Source organism: Equus przewalskii, chromosome 8 (genome assembly GCF_037783145.1).
Source record: "Equus przewalskii isolate Varuska chromosome 8, EquPr2, whole genome shotgun sequence".
Lineage (NCBI taxonomy): Eukaryota > Metazoa > Chordata > Mammalia > Perissodactyla > Equidae > Equus > Equus przewalskii.
The window spans coordinates 2,673,241-2,696,178 of record NC_091838.1 but is presented as its reverse complement, the minus strand read 5'-3'; the positions used below and the strand labels follow the sequence as shown (position 1 = coordinate 2,696,178).

Below are 22,938 nucleotides of genomic sequence, written 5' to 3'. Positions count from 1 at the left end.
GTAAGAACATTAAAATGGAACCCTTGGTTAGTATGTGTGTGTAGGTCTATTTCTTTGCTGTCAGCTTAGAGTGCCTAAAAGAAAAAACACCCTTGTAACAAGCCCACCTATTGCTGAGATCTTGGTTTCTAATATTATTCTCCCATCAAAGGAACCAGCATTCCCTGCAGAAATAGCTGATTCTAGGAATGGGGCAGGAAATATACAAGATGAGCTTGAACTAGCTTGTAGTGTCAGAAAATAAGGAAGTGAAAAAAAAAGAAAACCCACAATGACAAGGGTATGTTAAAGGAACACACGCAGGACCCAACTCCCATCGGCCAAAGCTGGAAGAATTTGAGCAACAAAATAAGGGAAGTTGTATTGAATTATCACCCCAAGTTTAAAGTAAATATCCATGAGTCCGTACTGGTATAAATAAGTGATTGAATAACTTAACAAATGAGGGAGAAGAGACGAATCTTCCTTGCATAATAATTTGTGTAGATACTCAGTCTTCAAGGAGGGCAACCATAAATCCCCACTTCTTAAGCATAGACTGCACGTAGTGGCTTCGTTCCAAAGAGAACAATATGGAAAGAGGGGCAGTAATTTTACAGTGGAGAAGTTGGACAAACACTACCTCAGCCAGGTGACCAGGGTCAGCATCAACAGTCCTGAATTATGCTAATAGTATGTACCTTTGATATGTCGTGATGAAAATGGCTCCTCCTGCTTTTGCTTGGTTTGTGGAGATGCAAAAGTAGTCTGCAGGGGCATTGGGGGGTGGGGGTGCAGTGGGCACAGGGCTCTTCTCCAAGGCCCTAGACTGAGCACCTTCCAGTTCTTGTCTCTGCATCCTTTAGGATTAAGATCCTCCCAATTCCCTTCTCTCCTCCGCTCCTGGGACTGATCATGCACGGCAGCAATGAGTCCCAAAAAGAGAGGAGCTGAGGGGAGGGGCTGAAAAAGTATTCAAAGAAATAATGACTGAAAGCTTTCCAAATTTGGCCAATGACACAAACCTGCTGATTCAAGAAGCTAAGTGAACACAAAATAAGAAAAACTCAATGAAATCCAAGCCAAGACACATCATAATCAAAATTCTGAATGACAAGACAAAAGAGTCTTGAAAACTGTGGGAGAGAAATGACACCTTTGGGGAAAAAGCAATTTGACCGATAGTAGGTTTCTCATCAGAAACCATAGAGTTCAGAAGGAAGTGGCATAACGTTTTTGAAGGGCTGAAAGAAAAGGAATGTCAACCCAGCATCCCACGTACAGCGAAAATATCCTTCAGGAGCCAAAGGGAACTCAAAACATTCTCAGATCAATGGAAACTAAGAATTTGTCGTCCTAGACCTACCCCGTAAGAATGGCTAAACAAAGTTCTTGAAGCAGAAAGGAAATGATAAAAGAAGAAATCTTGAAACAACAGGAAAGAGCAACAAAAAAAGGAAAAATATGGGTAAATACAGCAGACTTTCTTCTCTTGAGTTTTCTCAATTATATTTGACAGTCGAAGCAAAAATTACTGTGTTGTCTGATGTGGTCCTCAATGTATGCAGAGGAAATATTTAAGATAATTAAATTTTAAATAGGGAAGGCGAAGGGCCTTAAAAGGAGCTAAGGTTTATACGCTTCACTGAAACTGGTACAGTCACCCTGGAAAATAGTTCAGCAGTTTCTTGAAAAACTAAACATACCCTCACCATACAGGTCAGCATTTGCGCTTCTAGGCACTTATCTCAGAGAACTTAAAACTTCCTTCCACAAAAAAACTGACACACAAGTGTCCATAGCAGTTTTTGTTTATAATCATTAAAAACTAGGGGGGGATTCAAATGTCTTTCAACTGGTGAATGGGTGAACAAGCTGTGGAAGATACGTGCCCTGTGAAAATACTCACCAAGGAAAAGGACGAGTTATTTACATGTAGCAACTTGTGTGTGTCATATGTATCTCAAGAGCATTAAGCTGAATTAGAATAACCAATTGCAAAATGTCACATAATATACGATTCCAGTTACATGTTATTCACAAAATGGCAAAGTTACAGAACAGATAGTATTTGGCAGGGGTTAGGGGTGGTGGGTGGAAGGGGTGGGTGTGACCATCAGGGGTAGCACATTGCAAATCTTCAGATGATACAGTTCTGTATCTTAATTGTGGTGGTAGTTACACAAATCTACACACGGGATAAACTAACACAGAAGTACACACACACCACCAATGTCAGTCTTCTAGTTTTAATATTGTGCTGTACTATGAAAATGTGACCCCTGCTGGAAACTGGATGAAGGGTACACAGGAACCCCTGTGTCATTGTTGAAACTTTTTGTGAATCTATGATTATTCCAAGATGAAAAGCTTTAAAAAATTTATACTGTGTTGTTGTGCCCTTATGATAACAATAGTAATAATAATTCACATAAAGTTTCCTTTAATATCTGAAGCCTATGATCACAGGAAATGAAAACAAATCTATATTCAATTATATATATATACTGAGTTATAGAGAGGCCTAAAAGGCTTTCAACATAGGGGTATAAATGTTACATTAGGGCAAATTTTTGTCAGAGAATTGGAATGGAAATAAGATCCCCCCCCCCTCAAAAAAAAACCAAGGCATAGCATGATTTCCTTCTGTTTGTGTGTTTGAAAATGAATAGAGGTGGTGTCTTAGAGAGCCCAGGCTGCCATAACGAAGTACCATAGATTGGGTGACAAACAACAGGAATTTGTTTCTCACGGTTCTGGAGGTTGAGAAGTCCAAGGCCCCATCTCCAAATACCATCACATTGGGGGTCAGCACTCCAGCATGAATTTAGAGGGAGCAGAATTCGGTCCATAGCAAGTGGATATTCAGATACTTCACTGGATAATTCCATTTGAGTGATTTCGCAGTTCTATTTTGAATATTGACTTCACAGCATAGCAGAAATTATATACTTCACAGTATTTAAACTTATGATGAAAAAATTTACCTATCAACTCAAAATACATGAGGAGTGCATAGTTTAACAATTATTTTACAGAGGTCTGGGTAATAGTCTGCACACTTGCTGCCTTACCCCGCTGGGGAGATCCCTTCCCCCAAAAGTCACTGTAGTTAATTGCCCGACTCCTCGCCTTACAGCCCATCCTTGTGTCTGCTCCTGAACCAGCCCAAACTTGACACTTTTCCTGGGAATTTCCCAACTTTGTGGTTGCTTTATCTTGTGTACTTTCTGACCTGTGACTTCTTTTGCTCTAATCCATCAATAAGATTCTATTTGTTTTAGATCTTCAAGAAATTTATTAAAATCTCTGGTCCCTTGGTGTCCCCTCGGTCATGAATGTCTTCTTTTTCATATACCTTGAATATCAAGGTGGTTTGGGAAGAGCCAAATAATGCCAGTATAAGCACAGTCCAAGCTCTGGTGACAAGGCTGAAAGGACGGTGACTCATCCTGTTTTGCTTGTGCCCGCCATCTTGGTAGCTGAGTCTTCTCAAAGGACCTGACATCTATCTTCTGAATTAGCTTCACCAAACTGCATTCTTAGAAGACGTTTCTCTTTTTCTGTCCCGTGCAAGAGTGCTTAGCGAATGACAGTCATTTCTCAGCTATTGCTAATGACACTTAAGTACTTAAAATTTTTATCCAAGGAAAATGGACAGAGTTAGAATTCCTTTAACTCGCCAAATTATGGCTCTAGGTTACTTGACCATTTAACAACTGTTCTGTCAGTCAAGAATTTGATAGTTGTTATGCAGGAAATATATTTGAGCTCCTGTCTAGATCCTTAAAGAAGTTTGGGAGTAAAAGGAGAAAGAACAGCTCTAAGACCCAAAGGAAATGTTAAAATATCATCTGGCTTGAGCTGTTTTATCTGAACCTAACAAGGAGCCAGAGTTTTCGCTTTGGGGTCCCCACTCTGCCTCTCTCCAGTTATGTGACCTGGGACATAGTATGCACACATCTGAGTCTAGTTTCTTTTGTATAAAGTGGTAATAATAAGGATTCGACAGCACTGAATTTTTGTGCATGAGAACACACATATAAGGTTTGGCACAGAGTAAAAACCTCAAAAAGAGGTAGCGTTTTGAAAAATTATTATTTTTACAACCTAAAATTTTTGAAATTGAGTCGTTATTTACTCCATCACATTTTCAGGTGGATTCATGATTTTCACAGATGCCAGTATCAGAGTTATAGAACAAAACATTTAGAAGGGACTAAAAATGAGGATGTTTGTCCAGGCCACAAGTAGAAGGAAAGTTAACCTGACTGAAGGGGCATTCATCCTGGCTCTGTCACTACTTCGGAACACAATTATTTAAAAAGTGAGGAATTTGAACTAGAGGAATACCCAGGTGCCTTTAAGTTCAAAAATTGCTCAAGCAACATCAGCAAAGATTCATTCCTAACACCGTACGCATGGCCCTGGAGATCTATGAGGATTACAGTCTGGAGAAAGTGAACTGTCTTCTGGGCATATTGTCCCCCTGCCACCCCAAACAGCCAACTATTATTATATACCTGGTGCATATGTGTGACGGGGTGAGGGAGGGGGCAGAAAAGAGAGACACCCCACTCCTTGCTCCCAGCCATGGGCTAAGCCCTGGGTTCTCACTTCCTTTCCTGAACAACGTTATGAGAACTGGTATCCTCGTCCTACCTTAGAAACAAGGCCGCTTGAATAAGGAGTTGAAACAGAATAGAATCCAATCTCTGTAGCCCCTAGTTTGTGCAATATGGGCCTACCCTCTCCACAGGCATAGGCTTGGGTGTCCCATGGGGGCGAAATCCTCACTTGCAGCATTGACATTGGTCGCCCATCAACACTGTCTAATAGTCCTCTGCGAATTGGGGATGTTGGCAGCTCATACGCTTTTAGATTACAGGGGAGCTGTGGGGAACAATTAAATGTCTGGAGCCTGCTAAGGATTATTAAGTGCTGGCAATTCCCCTCTCAGGTAATAGCTTTAGAGCCATAAAGGGACAGTTAAATAAGCACTTCCATTTTAATATCATTTTCAAGAGATAAAAAGGATTCTAAAATTCCATTATGTCTAAATTTGGTATCGCTCTTTGGGAGGTGAAGAAACTTTATAGACATGTGCTTTTCATAAAGGGATAATTTCCTGCTTCAAAACTTCTTCAGATAGAATTTTTATTGGGGCGAATTGGAGAAGCTCCACAATGAGGGCGAGACTCCTCTCCAGCTGGAAATGCGTTCTTGCACAGGAAGTCAGTAACCCACGCGGCCAGACTCAAGTGACAGTGCTTTCTAAGCAGCTAAGTTAATTTTTATCCAGTGAAAGGTGTTATTTCTCAAGCCTGGATTGTGACTGTGGTTGAGTCTCATCACTGGCAAACCTAAAGGGCCTGGATTCATCAACGGGCTGTCCCTCTGCTCTTCTGATCTGCAACCTCACCCTCTCAGCTGCCTCTTTGTCCCTCAGCACTTAAAGATGTTCACTTCACTCCCATCTTAAAAAAATAAATACTGGGGCTGGCCCTGTGGCCTAGTGGTTAAGTTTGGTTTGCTCTGCTTTGACAGACTGGGTTCAGTTCCCAGGAGTGGAGCCACACCACCATCAGAGGCCATGCTGTGGTGGTGACCCAAATATAAAACAGAGGAAGACTGGCACAGATGTGAGCTCAGGATGAATCTTCCTCAGCAAAATACGTACATACACACATGCGTGCATACACACATAAATGCATGCATGCATACGTAAATACATGCATGAATGCATACATACATAAACGCATGCACGTATACATAAATACATACATGCATGCATGCTTACTAAAGCTGAAAGACAAAAGCCCCCTCAGCAGCTGGGTGTCCTTATAGTTATCTTCCTTTATCCTCCTTATGCTTATCCTCCTTATAGTTATCCCCTTCTTTGACCGTCAACTTGTAGTTTGAACTTTTTTTTTGAACCTCTTTACTTCCTATTCATTTTAAACACATAGTAATCAGGTTTCTGCCTTTTTCTCCCCTTTCCCTTCCACAAACAAACTCCACCTAAAGTGCTTTCGCTCTGTTCTCAGACGACTTCTCAGCTGCTGCTTCCTGCAGACACTTACTTCATATCTGCCTTGACTTCCCCATGCCCCTTGACACTCTGACCACGCCTTCTGAGAACGCTCCAGAACCTGGTAGGATTCTCTCCCTTGGTTTTCCTCCTGCCATCCTGTTCTTCCTGCTCAGGTTCCATCAAGGCTCTTAAATGTTGGGGTTTCCCTGCGTTCTCAGAGCAGAACTCTCTACTTACACTCTAGGATGTGACTTCAGTCATTCCCAAGACTTCTGCTTCCACCTTTAAACCACCGCTTCCCCACCTCCCAATGCCTCTGGTCCACGTTGTCTTCAGGACTCAGCTTTCTGGGGCCTACTTGGCATCTCCTCTTGGATATCTCCGAGGCATCTTAAACTCACTGTCTCCAAAACATCAGCTCCCACTGCACCTGCTCTACCTCCAACGCTCTCATCTCCGTAAAAGGCTCCACGATCTAAGGTTAAACCTAGAAACCTATGTGTCATCCTTGACAACTAAACTCTTAATGAGGCTTAAGAGAAAGATTCTGGAAGAAGACGGCCTGAGTTTGATTCTCCACTCTCTCACTCGTTAGCTGTGTCATCACGGGCAAGATTTTTACCTCTCTGGGCCTCTGCTTCCTCATTTATAAAATGGAGATGATGATATTACTGTTAATCACCACAGTGTTGTTATTATGATTAAATACGATAACTTTTGTAAGGCCCCTCACTATATAAATGTTTGTTTGCCTGTTCTCCTGTTTCAATCCATAGATCATAATACCCCTTCTGCTTAAAGGCATTCGGTATCCTCCATCGCCCTCAACCTCCACATCCCCGTCTCGTCTTTCACGGCCCTGCAGGCCCAGCCTCCGCCCCACCGCCCTGGCTCAGCCCCAGGCTGAAGAACGTCTTGTGCTCTCGTCTCTGGGGCTTTCACAAGCTCTTCCTTCTGCCTTGAAGACTCTTTCCCCCAGTTCTCAGCGCTTTTGCTGGGACAGCCCCTCCTCATTCTGCAAGTTTCAGCTTGAAGGTCCCTCCCTGGGAAGCCAGCCCCGGGTCCCCACACCAGCCTGTAATTTCCTTTGCAGCGTGTGTGCTTCATTGCAATTTATTGTAAAGGATTCCCTGCCCAGTTCCTCCCTTGAACTGTATTCTCTGTGAAGGAGGGGACTGTGTCTTTTACTTCCCAACCTCATTGCTTGGAATATCCTGGGTGCTGAGCGCACGCGTGAACAAGCACACACACCCAGCGTATCCTGGATGGAGCTGACATTGAGGAAAGAAACCACATAAAATATGAACCCATGGACTCCGGGAGTTCTGGAGGGAGAAGGGCTAGAAAGTTCTCTATCTGGTCTTGTAGGAGGAAAAGAATACAGAATGTTTTAATGTTTTAATAAATAAAATATTTAGTATTTTAATATTAAAGTTAATAAATATTTTATTTTTAAATATTTTAAACTTTGATTCCTCAGTGATGGGCTTCGTTGCAGACTGAAATAGTCAGTTTTTAAGGTAGAATGAAACATTCTAAGTCGATGCTTCTCAATTTTTTAAGCCCATCGTCCATTACGGGAAACCGAACAATTTCACACCCTCACCCCCACCCCACCCCATTTGACAGTTACAATGCAGGAGTCAGCCTCTGCATATTCCCAACAATCATTGGTTATTATAACATTGAACATAGTTTTTCAAACTATGATACATCCAGAGAGTCAGGAATTTTACCCCCCACCCCCACATCTCTCAAACACCAGAATTTAAAACAGAAGGAGACTCATGCGTTTCTTTAATGAAAGAGCGTGACCCCGAAAGCATTTTTGTCTGTGGCGTGCTTCCTGTTCTTGGACGCTGGTTTTCCTAACGAGTGGGTCTTCTTCCAAACCAGGTGCAGTTACATGATAGACAACGTGATTCTCCTGATGAACGGGGCACTGCAGAAAAAATCCGTGAAAGAAATTCTGGTGAAGTGCCATCCGCTGGGCCGTTTCACAGAGATGGAAGCCGTCAACATTGCAGAGACCCCCTCCGATCTCTTCAATGCCGTTCTGATCGAAACGCCGTTAGGTATGAACGCATAAGTAATCGTATAGCTGCCTCTGTGTGTGTTATCACAGTAATTAGAACATGTCCATTCAGTTCACGATTTTCTCTGTGAAGACAGTGTCGTGCTACACAGATTCCTAGACATGGAAGGGACTTAAGGAGTCATCTAGTCCAGCACCCTCATTTGTCAGATCAAGACAAATGAAGTAACTGCCCTGGGTCACATATGAACCGTCTGTAGCCAAGAAGGAACTGGGGCTCATCTCTCAACCTCCAAACCCTTGTCTTTGTACCAAGTCATAGCAAATAGATGATAGAACTTGCAATTTCTCAAAAAATTAATTTTCTAGTTTGATTTTATATGATTAGTTCCTTATCCTTTCCTTTTAAACTTCTGTGTAAATAGGGCTACATATAGGAAGCATTTTGTCTGGGGAAGTTGAGGAATGCCATTTTTCTGAGATGCTCAGGAGTGTCTGTCAAATGACCTGGAGCAATGATGAAATGAATGCTAATTTCATTACAATTTGGCACTGACGATAGTTCTAGCATTCAAAATGCTAATGAGGTAGTTTTATATGCCTTATTGTCAGGAAACCTGGATAGTAGCAATTCACCATTGATCATTTGTCAAAATAGTTGCCGCTTAAAACAAATTTTAAAAAGAAAACATTTTTTTGTGTCATCGTTAAGTGTCCGATGCTAAGGGAGTACAGCATGGTGGGAAGAGGGTGAGTCTGGAAGCAGATATCCATGAACACGAAGCCAGGCTCTGCCTGGTCCCAACAGGCTGACTCGGAGCAATTCAGTTCACCTCAGCATCTTTGTTTTAAAAATAATAGTATCTTGGGGCTGGCCCAGTGGTGCAGTGGTTAAGTTCACACGCTCACAAGTTTGGATCCCCGGTGTAGACCTAGCACTGGTCATCAAGCCATGCTGTGGTGTCATCCCACATAAAATAGAGGAAGATTGGCAACAGATGTTAGCTGAGGGCCAATCTTCCTCACAATAAAAATTAAAATTAAAAAAACACTATCTTACTATAATGGAGTTTTGAAAACTAAATACGACACCGTTTTAGTACAACTCAATGCTTGGCACGTAGTAGGTTGCAAATGATAAATGTTACCGTTAGATAAAGGAGAGGGACTTCAAATTCAGCCGTAAAGTGAATAGTTCCAAGATGTTATTGTGAGGATTGAATAAACTGAAGTAGACCCTGTGTTTGGTGTAGGGCTCACACTCCTGTTGTCATCGTTACTGTTGGCCTTCTCGAGTCTGGATGGCCACCCCACGGGGTCCTCATCTGGGGCGAGCAGAGGTGGTGCATTCAGGAGGCATTCTCTACAGCTGATCACACTTTTGATTTATTTATTTGTATGGTAATTTCTGCTTTCAGCTCCTTTCTTTCAAGACTGTATGTCTGAAAATATTCTCGATGAACTGAATATCGAGTTACTGCGCAATAAACTATACAAGGTAACTGTTTCCCCAAATATTATGGCTTTCTTTATTACCTAATACGTCATAGCCAGAGTTCTTTATTAAACGTTACTGTGCCTGCTGGCTAACTCCTACAATTCTGAAGCTGCGCATACTTGGAATACAACTCTTACAGTCCTGGGCTGTCTTCTAGGTAAATACATGTGTGTCAGCGTCCCCCAGCCAGCAAGATTCTTGAGGGGAGGTAACTCACCTCCTTCTTCTCTGTATCACTAGCTCCTTGCAAGGTGCCTGGAACATAAAAGGTGTCGCCTGGATGGATGGGTGGTGGGTGGATGGGTAGATGAGTGAAGTGAACCCTATCAATCTATCAGCCAGCATACGTAGTGACCCTTCTGTTACGCAGTGTCCATCTCTGCCCTCAACCCTATTAAGAGTCCCTGGACTTCACAGCTGGCCTGTCCACACACTTTTAATCTGTTGTCACTGTGCAGCCTTCCAAGATGACCAACTTGTGGACACTACGTCATAGGTACCACTTCATATAATCTGGCCAACTCTCTGTCTGGATTATGCAGTCACCATTTGAGTGGCTCTATGTGATATGAGCCGAGCAAAGTCAGTCCATTTTCACTCATATAACCATAGCATCTTTGGACAATCTCACAGAGTAACTGAATGAATATCTACCGCCACGCCATCTATATAGCCTGCTATGCTGAAACATATGGTCCTCTTAAAAGCTTTGCATCACAGGCAGTTTTCCTTTTTACAAAGAGACTTATAGGCTTAGAGGAGGCATCTGTGAGAGGTAGCTAACAGAAGGCACTGTTGTAAGCCATTTGCAGGTATTAACTCACTAGACCACCCAGTAAACCTACGTGCTCTCCCCATTCCTCAGATGAGAACGCTAACGCACGGAGAGGTAAGATTTACTTGGCGGAAGTCAGTTAGCTAGTAAGTAAGAGAGTTGGGATTCAAACACAGGCAGTCTGACTCCACAGCCCAGACTCTGCCTCTCTCATGTGTCCTCGATGCTCAGAGCTATCCCAGACGGGTCCCCTGAGCACTAAGAGAGACTGAATGTCAGCACAGGACCAAATCTAGACTTACTTGTTCAGCTCACGACAGAGTTTGGCACTCTTCTTAGAACAGCAAGAATTAACCATGGGAAATAATCCAAGAACCACGCAAAAAAGTACTTATTAAGAAATTATAAGGTAGGATAAGTACAATTCTGTTCTTTTATGGAGTTCTTTTTTTAGGCTGAGCAACATGCTTCAATGTGAAACTTTGAATCAAATTTATTATAAAATGTCTCCTATGGGAGAAGTAATTCAATTTCCATTAAAGCCTTTAATAAGCCATGAAAAGCTGATCTAGAAATTTCCAAAAGGAAAATATACTCATTGTATTGTTTGGTGATCTTTCTTCTTTTTAAGTCTTACCTCGAGGCATTCTATAAGTTCTGTAAGAATCATGGTGATGTCACTGCAGAAATTATGTGTCCCATTCTTGAGGTAAGAAAGAATCTTTGAATTTTTTTATGCCAAATAATGTGTTTACACACTTTTCATTTATATAATCCTACTTAGATTTCTTTATCTTAGAAGCTCCTTTATCGAACAATAAAGTAAGCCATATATTTTATTATATGTATCATTTAATGTCTTCAGTTAAGAGCAGTATTTTCTGTGTTTTCTGCATAGAAGAGCTATTTTGGAATGAGGAAAGAATAACACTTATAAAGTTTGGTCGTGATTGATTCTGATGCAGTGTGAAGACAGTAGATCATAGTTAGTTATCAATGTAGGACACTGGGCAGCTGCTGGACCACAGGTACTCTTAGAATAATCACTCAACTTCCCTCCAGTGAGGGAAGGAACCTGGGGCAGCTGGGAGCCCCCACAACTTCGCACTGAGGTCCACAGTGGGCATTGTTTTCTATATAAGTCCTGAAATAAAGGCCGCCCCAAGCACCCCCTGAGCGTGCCAGCTCTGGGAAGACCCTTTCAGTTGTGACATTCGTAGCTGGTGGGCTCACTTAATCGTGTGTCACATGCCACCGTTGGTTTCTAACTCTAACTGACGTTACACTCTTTCTAGTTCCTCTTCATCTGCATGGATTTCATCTGTGCTCAGAGGTCCTTTGCTTGTAAATGTTGATCTGCGATCTCCACATGAGAGGTTCAGGCCAGAGATCGAAGGATCTGAGGGAGTGCTTTGCACTGCGTGGTTTTGTTTTTGTTTTGGAGGAAGACTGGCCCTGAGCTCACATCCATGCCCATCTTCCTCCACTTTATGCGGGACGCCTGCGACAGCATGGCTTGCCGAGCAGTGCCATGTCCACACCTGGGATCTGAACTGGCGAACCCCAGGCCACCGAGAAGTGGAACGTGCGCACTTAACCGCTGCGCCACCAGCCTGGCCCCCTGCACTGCATTGTATATAGACAGATCTTTCTTGCTGGATTCCTAGTCCAGTTGAATTTTTCAAGGAAATACCATTCTGGGCTCAGAAAAGCCCTTGCTTTGGCCTGTGAAACGAAGTTTTATCTAAAGACTGTCTTTAATCATTAGTTTATCTATTAAACTTCACTGGTGGGTAGATGTTTAAATAGTTCAATGACTTCTAATTTCAAGAAAAGCCTGATAAGAACTATAATCTGGGCAAAAAAGGGGGAAAAAACAACCTGATTCCCTTCATCTGCATATATTTTAACCGAAAGTTTTGAAACTGTATATGATAAAATTAGTTCCCCTCAAAACAGCTAATCACTAAAATGTTACAGTTAAAGATACTTTCTTGTCCCCTCTTGAAACTCTTAGAGCCAAAGCAATACTTGAAATAAAAAGTTAACCCTTGGAGAAGTCCAAAAACTGTTTTTTGTCCTTATCAATATTAAACAGAAAGTGGGCATCGATAAATAAATAGCTTTTTTTCATGGTGTCCTTAGTGTCAGAAATTGAGCTGGTCTCTGTCAGACATGGTGATCACATAACAGAAGTTACCTAGGGACCTTACGAAGCTCTCTCCCCTTTGTTTTCATAAAGTTAACTGCTAGCCACAGTACCAGAAGCCACATTAGCTATGGCTCAAAAGTATAGTTTCTACATGGTGTGATTCCTGTGCTTTATGTCCACAAAATATGTGAAATAAGAGTTATGTTAAAACATGTAACCTTACAAAAGATATGCAAGGGCACTATTAATGGCTAGCATTTATTATTGCCAGAGACCATCCTAAGTGCTTTATGTACATGAATTCCCTTGGACTTCAAAAATAGCACAATGAGCTAGGTAGTTTAGTACCTATTTTTCAGAAGGGGCAAGTGAGGCACAGAGAAGGCTAGTAACTTGCCTGATGTCACACAGCTAGTACATGGTAGTTGCAGAATTTGAACCCAGGCAGCCTGGTTCCAGTTCCAATATGTTTATCCACTACGTTATATTACGTCTACATTAAATTCACCGTTCACAGTTCTTGTATAAAAGTAAGTGCTAATTCATAAGCAAGATTGTACTGCATGGGCTATGAAAATCAGAAACAGGTAAGAATTATGTCTTTGATAGATAAGGAGAAGAGATCAGTGGTTACCAGAGGGGAAGGGGGTGGGAGGCAGGGGGAAAGGGGCACGTATATATAGTGACAGATGGAAACTAGACTTTTGGTGGTGAATACGATGCAGTCTATACAGAAGCTGAAATATCGTGATGCACACCTGAAATTCACACAACGTTATAAACCAATGTGACCTCAATAAAATAATTTTAAAAAAAAGAATTATGTCTTTGTAATCTTGGGTGAGGTAAAAAGGAAAGTATAGTATTAAAAGAATTCTTGTCCCGAGAGGTTTTGCTCAAACTGCTCTATTCCCAGTGTTCTCATCACCCCTTCCTATACCCACAATGCTGCCATTTCAGAGTAGATTTTTTTCAAGCTGTGTTAAAAATAAAAATCTATTTAACTATCTTTCTGCGTTTGTATAGAAATATCAGTTACACATGGCATGTAATTATAACGTTTCTAATGATAGGATCAGAAGAGGTTTATGTTTTACGTAATTATATCAGATCATGTAATTGCCTCCCTTTTATGTGAGCAACTGTGGGGCACTTACAGTTTCTAAAGTTCTTCCATGTATATTCTCATTTAATCTCATTCCACGGGAGACTTCAAAAAACTTGATATGGTGGAAGAGAGTATTAATCCAGGCTAGCATGTGAAAATGAGACCTAACTACATGATTGTAACTGTATCTAAAGAAAAAACTTGACTCATGTTCCAGGCAAATGCAGTAGAGTGTACTGTTTGCCTTTTATCCCTGCTCTTCTGATCGTCTGTAAGGTTAATGAAACAGTGACAAATAAGCGCAGAATGTTTACTCTCCCGAAGTCAGTGCACGAGCCAACAAGGCGGGGCTTGACTCACGGGTGCTCCACTCTCATCCATCGCCGTCCACCCCTCCACCCACTGCTCCCACCAGGTGTCCCCTTCCTCCTGTAAGGGACCGGCAAGCCTGCAAGACCTGATCAGCCCAGCTCTATCGTGAGCAATGATACTGACTTTGAATAGGTCACCAGTACATTGCTATGCTTTGCAACAACGGAAGTTGTGGTTTTGTAATGAATGAGTGTTTGCGAGGAGGAGTGAAAGAAAAGACATGGGACATCTGGCATCCACCGTGCAGACAGGATGCGCCTCTGTGAAGGACACAGGGCTTCTGTGAGACTAACCCTGCCCCATTCACTCTCCTCCATAATCAGAGGTGATGCCAAAATGTCTGCCCGGGGATGGCCAAAGACGGCACAGCCGTTTCACAGTTCCAAAATTACAGTGCTTTTCACCAAGAGAATACGCACACGAGCAAGGAGTCTCTAGACTGGAAGAAAGCAGGAAGATAAATATACAGAGAGTTAGAATAAGGGGGAAATTAAAGTATAATAGGGGGTGAAAGGAAATCCTATCCAGTTACAGAGGAAATAAAAGGGCTTCTTATGAGAAAGCTCAAATTTAATGAGACCCTCCAGCGCAGGCAGGATTTCCACCTGGAGAGTTGCGGCACGGAGGACATGCAGACAGGCAAAGGGGAGAAGCGTTAACAGACTGGAAGTTAGAAAGCGCGAGGAGTGTTCAGATGACCCGTTGTATCAATGAAGTAAAATCTGCAAGTCTGGATTTGTTATTAATTAGTCAAAAATAAGCTGATCAAAGGATATTGTAGAGGAATTCATGTCAGCTTTCGTGCATGCGAATAACCTTGGCATCTTGTTAAAATGCAGATTCTGGTTCAGCAGCTCTGGACTGCGGCCTGAGACTCTGCATTTCTAAGAAACTTCCAGGCGATGCCAAAGCTACTGATCCATGAAACGCACCCTGAGTAGCAACATTGTACAGAATATTAGAGAATTTTAAAAGTAGTAGAATCACAGACCTTTCTGTTGGATTCAATAAATAGTTAAGATTTTCCCATGTGTTGGGCACTGGGTATTAAAAAATGAACAATGAACAAGAGAGAAATGATCCCTCAAAGATTTTACAGTGGAGTGGGGGAAAAAAGTCCATGCAGATTTTAAAATACCTTGAGCGAAGGGGGCTTTGGCAGATTCCCATGACAGGCAGAGGAGCCCACGAAGGACAGACTGAGATGGAACGGTCAGAGCAGGTAGGAGGAGAGCCAAGAGGAGAGCCAAGAGGCAAAAGAAACATGAAGACCACAGGAATAGAAAGAAAGTTCAAGAAAGAGTGAGTGGTTAGAGGAACTAGAGAGGCCTGACCCGCGCCTGGGCACTCAGGTTCCTGGGGGAGTTCAGCACAGAGAAGACAGGCCGTGAGTATATGACCCACCTGGAGGATCATGTGGCCCCACCCCATCATCTTAGAAGTAAAGAAACTGAGGCCCAGAGAGGAAGATAACTTGCCCTGAGCCAAGTAGTTCTTAGCTACAGAGTTGATTTATTGACATCTAACCTAGGACTTTAAAAAAGAAAACCAAAACCATGAACATACAAATAACTGGTACGTAGCACAAAGTTTCATTATGTGAAACATCATCCTGACATCAACCACCAGAAAGGAATGTAACATGTGTGACATTCGCTTTTGGTTCCAAACACCCCGCCAGGCACTTCCACTCCCTTTCTCTTCTCTCCTGGAATGGACCCCAGTGAGGAGGCCTTATTCCCATTTTTGTGGAAGACACACTTGAGACTGTAGTGGCCTACATGATGGAGACTCATGAGTAGCTAATTGCAGCGTGCCTGGGAGCTAAGGTTTAGTAGGGTTCAAGAGTCCGAGGCCATTGTCACCACTGCATGGTCCTTCCCCAGCAAGCAAGTTAGTGTCACGAGAGGAAACTGAGGGAACATTCATAACACATATCTGTATTATAATTAGGCATAGATCTGGAAAGGAAAGCAAATCACTTCTGAAATGAGTGTGTCCACTTAGGGCTCTGTTTGTAGCATTTGGTAGATGGCTGGCTTTCACTGATGGTGTGTCTTGCAAATTCAGTTTGAGGCTGACAGACGCGCTTTTATCATCACTCTGAACTCATTCGGCACCGAACTGAGCAAAGAGGAGCGCGAGACCCTCTTCCCGACCTGCGGCAAGCTCCACCCGGAGGGGCTGCGCCTGCTGGCCCAGGCCGAAGACTTCGAACAGATGAAGAGAGTGGCTGAGCACTACGGGGTACGTGAGATACCGTGGTCCTGACCACCTTACGCCATGGAAGTTCACAGTCAGATGTACACTACTTATCTAAAGCAGTTTGTATGGTGGAAAGCAGTGTCTCTTTCTGTAACTCTCTCTCCCAAAGAAATCCTTCCAGTTCCTAACTCAAGCTGGTGTTTTTCAAGGTTCCTGCCAAGCAAGTGCTTGTGGAAATCTCCAAGGAGCGGTCATTTGAGCACTTCTTGTGAAGCGCTTGATAAAGCCGGCTCCCAGAGGGACTGGGGCAGTGTTCTGGAAATGTGAGCTCATGCCAAAGTTATGTAAAATAGCCTGACCCGCCATCCTTTCAAGTGCCTGTTGGGTAAACAGGGTTGGGGACAGAATGTCTGCTTCAACTACCAGGGGGAATATGGACCTATTGGTTTATAGCACTCCCTGTGCTCAGCGACCAGAAATAGGGAACGCAGAGGGGTCTGCCATGCGCTTCCCTACCTCCACATCCGATCGCTACTGCAGCTCCTGAAGGTCCCCATCTCAAGGTCACACACCTCATTCCCAATTCCATTCCTCCTGACTTACCGTCAGTAACGTAATTCCCTCCAGATAACTTTTCCAGGACTGGAATAGCACTCCTTTTGTCTTTCCCTGTGGGTTTCTGAAGCCCTCCTGGAAAGAGAAAAGTCAGCAAATGATGCATAAAGCTTCATAACATCTCATATGTCATTACAAGAGGCTCTTGAGCAGTATTAAATATTAGCATTTGAGCTTCTCCCCAATTTCCACCTCCTCCACACATGAAATTCCATGTGCATTTTATCAGTTGTCATCTCAAAGATCTCATGAGCCCCTGCTGATCCAACCACAAGCATTCGTTGAGACCCGCGATGTGCCTAGCTGGTCCTGAGAACTGAATGTGGACATGAGCTCCCACAGTGTCCACTGAGAGTGGAATTGCTTTTGTTTCTTGCTGTGTAGGGCAGAATAAGCCAAGAGGCTACTAAACAAGCCAATAGGCTAGAATTTCATCCACGCTGTCTCGTTATTTGGATTTTTTTTGGTATTTCCTCAAGAGGCCAAAGAGCCTATAAAAAACATTCAGGCCTTCCAGATAGACTTTTTAAAATAGATGTACAATTTCTCTATTGCTAGGAAAATAGATTCATATATCTTTATAAGAAATAAGAATTTGTTAAAAAAAAAAAACAATCTTTTGCTTTTAAGGTTTACAAGCCTTTGTTCGAGGCTGTGGGTGACGGCAGTGGGGGAAAGACCTTGGAGGATGTGTTTTATGAGCACGAGGTATGATACAAATGGAAAAGCTGTTAGCTTGCATCCTCTTTTTTTCTAACTCTAGGTTTTAAATATTTTCTTACTTTGGGTTTTCCTTTCACGTTGACCAGGCCAGTTAATTAGGCACATACATAGTCTGACAGTCAGTGGGGTATGAGCATCCCGCCTTGGAGAGCCACAGCTCTGGGGCTCACGTCTGATGGCTTCTGGTGGAATTGTCTTATGCGACAGACATGTGCATGGTGAAGCTGTGGGAGTAACGCAGCTGTTCCATAATTCACTAGAGAAACAGGGCAGGGACATTCCCAGGATCACATATTCACTATCTTCATGGTGCTCACTGTTGGGTGCATCTCACTCCCTAATCCATCCCTTCTTCAAGAAGGAATGATCTATGGTTATATTACATCTCATGGGCAGATAGGAATTACCTGCATGGAAGTCCATCCAGAGATTCTAGGTTATTCTCTTTCCCTAAAAAGGCAGAAGAGTACTTAATCCATTTATAGCCAATTCCTGGGCTCCTGAACTATTCAACAGAAGGAGTTTTTTTTTCAGTTACCAGGTAAGGTCCCCTAAATCTAGAGAATTATTCTAGTATATTCCATTCATGTCCCTAAACCCACTGGCATGTCCATCTCAGTCTGATTGGAACTAACAGAGAACCGTGAAATTTACCCAAACTTTAGGGTCACATGGGCTCCAGAAAGCAGCATGGGGGTCTTCCTGTTAGGCCCCTCTCGACATGGTCCAACAGCTGTCTAGAAAGAAGTAAAAATGATGCAAGTTATCCCTGTAGTAGGGATGGTTTAAAAAAGCCCACGATTGCATTACGGCTGCAAAGGAGGCTGGTAAGGAAGGCGCTCTGGGCAGGAAAAGTGAGTGTCTGTGCGAGCAGGGCCCCTTCCTGACTGCTTTGCTCGAGGTTTTCAGACCTGCATGAGGGACTCAGGACCTTTCTTTTTTTTTTGTTCCAAAATGGAAAAGAATAAAGGAACAGTTCCATTGTAGATTTTACACCAGTTAAAAAAAGTTTTTTTTAATTTTCTTTTAATGATCTACCTTCAGCAGGAAAAAAGCCTTCAACTCTGTGTCAAGTTGCTGCAGAGCACCCTAAGAAAGCTCATAATATCTCCAAGTAATTGGGGCCTGTGCCGTTGCCCTGGGAAGCGATTAGGTAGCATGAAAACCCTTTAAAAGTTTTTCAAGTTGTGACCAAGGAAAAATCCTTTACCTGAATGAGCCAAGCCCACTAGTCTGAAGTCAGATCAATATTGCTACAAAATTACACACGTACCCCAGAGTTGTCCCAGGAATCTTAGTGCTAGCTGTGCTGCTAAGATCTGTCGTCTTGTTGTCTTGTTTTTCTACAAGCTTCCTTTTAACACTACTGTTGTCTGCCTTTATCTGCAGAGTGACACTCTCTCTCTCTTTTGACTTACCGAGTTGAACTGTTTTCCTCTATTGGACCCAATTTGGACATTGTCTACTTAAATATAAATAAGCACAAGCCAGTCTAATATTATTTCGTAAACACCGTGTGCTCCAGATAAGCTGTGGTCCATGCTGTTTTGTTTTGTCTTTCTTCCTCAGGTACAAATGAATGTGCTGGCCTTCAACAGGCAATTCCACTACGGCGTGTTTTACGCGTACACAAAGCTGAAGGAGCAAGAAATGAGAAACATCGTGTGGATTGCAGAGTGCATTTCACAAAGGCATCGAACTAAAATTAACAATTACATTCCAATTTTATAAGCCAGTGAGGGGCCTCCAGTGCAGAACATCGTAAACGTTAAGAAGTTATTGAGGAAAATGGAAGGAATTATGTTTTATTATCTAGGTTATACCAAAATAAGCCACACTGCACCTTCATGAATTGTAGACCCACTGGAAACAGTGAACCAACCCTGAAACAAAGTGTTTGCTTTTCTTCCAGCAGCCTTAGATCTTATTTCCACATTTATGTCTCATTCCTCACCTGGCCTTAGATATTAATTTTAATTAGCCCTATGGTACTTTTTCTATTCTCTTTGGTTGTATTAAAAATCAGATCCAATAAATATGTTTTGCTCTTACTTCTCCATAGGCCCAAATACTGAGTGTCTGCTTTACTTTTTAACCGTCTGTTCCTTCCCTAGGACAAAGGAAAAATTCAGACCTGTATGTAGCCAACATGGACCACACGTCTTGGGAAATATTCTATTTTTTTTCTAATGCACTTTGATCTGGATGCAAATAGTGTTAACTTTGTTCTTGAGGTTATCACTTACAACTTGCTTTCTCACAACATTCTTTAAATAAAAGCTATATCTCTTTTTCTTCTGCTCCCTTCTTGCTTTGCCCAAGAAGAAAATAACCCTGGTAATTGTGTTTTATTCATTCAGAAGCGTAAATCACAGATTCGGTTTGCAGGATGTGGCTTCTCTATAAAACTTCAGCAGAATTGGTGCATAGAACTGCCAGGAGAAAGAAAAAGCAGCAAACGCTGCTCAAGTCCTTTCTTTAAAAGTAAAAGAGATTATGGGGCTGGCCCTGTGGCACAGTGATTAAGTTCGGGTTCTCTGCTTTGGCAGCCCGGGGTTCACAGGTTCGGATCCCGGGCATGGACCTAGACACCACTCATCAAGCCATGCTGAGGTGGCTTCCACATACAAAATAGAGGAAGATTAGCACAGATGTTAGCTCGAGGTCAATCTTCCTCACCAAAAAAAATTAAATTAAATTAAAAAAAATAAAAGAGATTCCTTCCTAAATAGAAAATCTGTATTTGCTCTATATATTTTGAAAATTAAACATTTATACATATTTGAAAGTGCTTCAAGTGAGAATATTTACAGAGAATACGGGTATCTAGAATTAGGTGCATAGACCAAGGAATAAATAAAATTTTCTGCAAAACTCCAACTTTTTTGGAGAATATTTTAGTAATTTTAGTGATAGGGATTTTTAAGCCTAAGGAAAAAGAGTGCCTCACCTGTGCTGGAGGCCCAGCCCACACCTGGGTCCTGCTGGCAGCTGAGGGTCGGTGCCATGGAGGGCTACAGTGTAGACTCGTCAGCTGGACCCCAAAAGCCCGCTTCACACGTACACCCCTGGCCTGGAGGACTCCCCCCTGACTTGCTCTGGCGCCACTTGAGAATGCTGTCCTTCGCTCACAGGCCCAGATCAGAAGACTCCTAATGGTTACATTTTAACCTATGCTGTCTTGAGTGGGTGCTTAAGACTTCCGGCTTCTTTAAAGGTTGAGAGGAAAGAAGACAACAGGAAAGAAGCAGCTTAGAGAAAGCCATCGAGACGGTTCTCAGACTAACCCCTTCCCACTCACCTCTGTGTGTAAGGGTGGGGCCCTTCATGGCCACGGGCCACAGGCTGAAGTTGACTTCAAGCCCCCAAATTCTAACCATCATGTGAATGCGGAGACAGGCACTTCCCAATAACCTGCGAGGCAAGCAGAATGTGCCCCTCATGGAGGAGGATGCCCTGGCTGCAGGTTAAAGAACTTGCCTTGAACTTCCATAGCTTGTAAGCATCTGAGCTGGGATCTGACTTCACTGTCACAGCTCAGGGAACTGGTATACACTGGAGAACAAGGACCTTTAAAAAATGTTTAAATTCTATAAAATGAGGCCAAAAAATCAGGTATATAGAACAACACAGAAAACAATGAGGCAAAAGATTATTTCTTTTTCTAAGTGGTGAAGTGAAACCTCTCAATCGTCTTTCCCACCCTTCTCCCAGCAGTATTCCCTGAATCTAAAACTCCCACCTCCGTAGTCTGCTGCAACTGGTCTCGGAACATTGTGTTCCAGCACATCCTACACCCAGCGTTGTGTGCAGTCTGCAGCCTGTGCACTGCGACAGACTTCTGGCCACGCCAACCCGTCCCTGTTCCCCACTCTCTTAGGCATTGCTCTTGTAGGTTCCCGTGTGCTTTATCAGTCTATCTGTGGGCAGGAACTTGTAAGACCTCTAATAATGTTTTGCAGTCCGGAGAATTTGTGGTGCTCTATGGGATTCAAAAGTAGCAGTTGCAATTCTCAGGATATTTAGAGAACATTCAAGAAGAAATGAGGTCATTTCACATGTTCCGATGCTTTAGGAATGAGGTGCATGGACAGAGGGCAAATGGGAAGGAGCCCTCTGAACCTGGATGAGTTTGGACCAAGGCTATTGTTGGGCAATGAGGGAATTCAGTTAACTGTTTGGAAGTGTCCACCCCCTCCCTCAGCATGTCGGCAATGTAATAAGACATTGAGAAGGTTAAATAAATCTTTGTAGGATGAAGAAAGCCTTGGTGATGGTCAGATCCGAGGGGTTTCATAGTAGTAACTCTTAAGTCTACCCCTTAACGCTCTTCAGAATGTCAGATATCACAGATAAGACGTATAAGTAGGGGGAGGACACAACCACAGTTTCACTCTGTTATGTCTGGATTTCAGGAGCAGACAACATTCTCCTTGCTGTTTGATGCATTTCAGTCATTTTGAGTCATTTTCCCCTCACTTCAGCAAATGGAAGCGTTAATACTTATATGTGTGAAATAGAATTGCTGAGGAATATATGGGACATTATCAGAGTGTATCATTCTTAGCGATGTCACCGCTTATGTCTCCCAACAGCTGATACTGGGAGCCTTGATGTCATTTTGTATTGCTGCATAGTCATAAAATGTATGAGCTTTATAAATATGAAAATAGGATATAGAAACTATAATGAGGGCCAAGCCACCTGCCCTAAGTGATTTCCCATCTTCTTTCTCCTCTTTTCCATTTTCATTATCCCATCTGGCCTCCCATTGGTCACTTTTCCAAGCCCCTCTTTCTCCTCAGTCCCCTTGTGACGCAGTTGCCAGCTTCCACCAACAACTGAAGGCTGGACCACTAAATGAAATCAGTCATCATGGCACCGCTCCACACGGACAATATCTGGCTGCTTATGCAAGGAAAGGCAAGTTGGAATTCTCTGGAAAGAAGGGAGACTAAGTTAAGAAGATGCATGTAGAGACTAGTGTAAATCAATATATTAGAAAAGAATCATCTGCAAAGAATGACCACTGCAGCCAGATCCACAAATGCCATTTAAAAGCTAGGATCATTGACAAGCTGCAAAAGCAGATGAGTAGCTCTATGACAATAGTAGACTTCTGGTGCCCCTGAGACTATTGTTGCATTCTAGCAAGTGTGGATCTCCTTCTTGAATTTGAGCTGGGCTTAGTGACTTGCTCATAACCAACAAAATCCAGAAAAAATGGTGCTGTATGACTTCCAAGGCAATGCAGTTTCCTTTGCTTGCTGGATTTTGGAGTCCTGAGCTACCAGGTATGTAGTCCAACTTCCTTGAAACTCCCATACTGTGAGGAAGCCAAGACACATGGAGAAGCCAAGAATAGGCAAATATGACAGTCCCTACTGAGCTACAACCAATAGCATCAGCTACCAGGCATGTGAGAGCGCCATCTTGGAAGGC

At 42.7% G+C, this 22,938-nt stretch overlaps 1 protein-coding gene and 1 long non-coding RNA gene across 8 annotated transcripts in view; one reads left to right on the top strand and one right to left on the bottom strand.

The window, feature by feature from the left end:
* Positions 1–19,547, top strand: part of ATP6V0D2 (ATPase H+ transporting V0 subunit d2) — a 52,853-nt gene extending 33,306 nt beyond the window's left edge. For all 3 annotated transcript variants that reach the window (XM_070630352.1, XM_008544707.2, XM_070630353.1), the window contains 6 exons: positions 7,910–8,088; positions 9,467–9,546; positions 10,953–11,030; positions 16,024–16,200; positions 17,404–17,481; positions 19,066–19,547. In XM_070630352.1, coding sequence (XP_070486453.1) covers positions 7,910–8,088; positions 9,467–9,546; positions 10,953–11,030; positions 16,024–16,200; positions 17,404–17,481; positions 19,066–19,227 — 754 coding nt within the window. In that variant the 3' untranslated portion in view covers positions 19,228–19,547. The remainder of the gene's footprint in view (positions 1–7,909; positions 8,089–9,466; positions 9,547–10,952; positions 11,031–16,023; positions 16,201–17,403; positions 17,482–19,065) is intronic.
* On the bottom strand, positions 7,442–20,705 carry LOC103567952 (uncharacterized). Of its 5 annotated transcripts, XR_011542932.1 has the most exons (7): positions 20,447–20,612; positions 18,915–19,131; positions 18,151–18,233; positions 17,904–17,946; positions 17,556–17,720; positions 16,762–16,848; positions 7,442–8,120 (listed from the first exon to the last, which is right to left on the bottom strand). It is a non-coding gene; the product is annotated as an uncharacterized lncRNA (long non-coding RNA). The 5 variants fall into 5 exon arrangements; XR_011542934.1 differs by lacking the exon at positions 17,904–17,946 and having other exon boundaries at positions 20,447–20,705; XR_011542935.1 differs by lacking the exon at positions 18,151–18,233.
* Between the last annotated feature and the right edge of the window lie 2,233 nt (positions 20,706–22,938).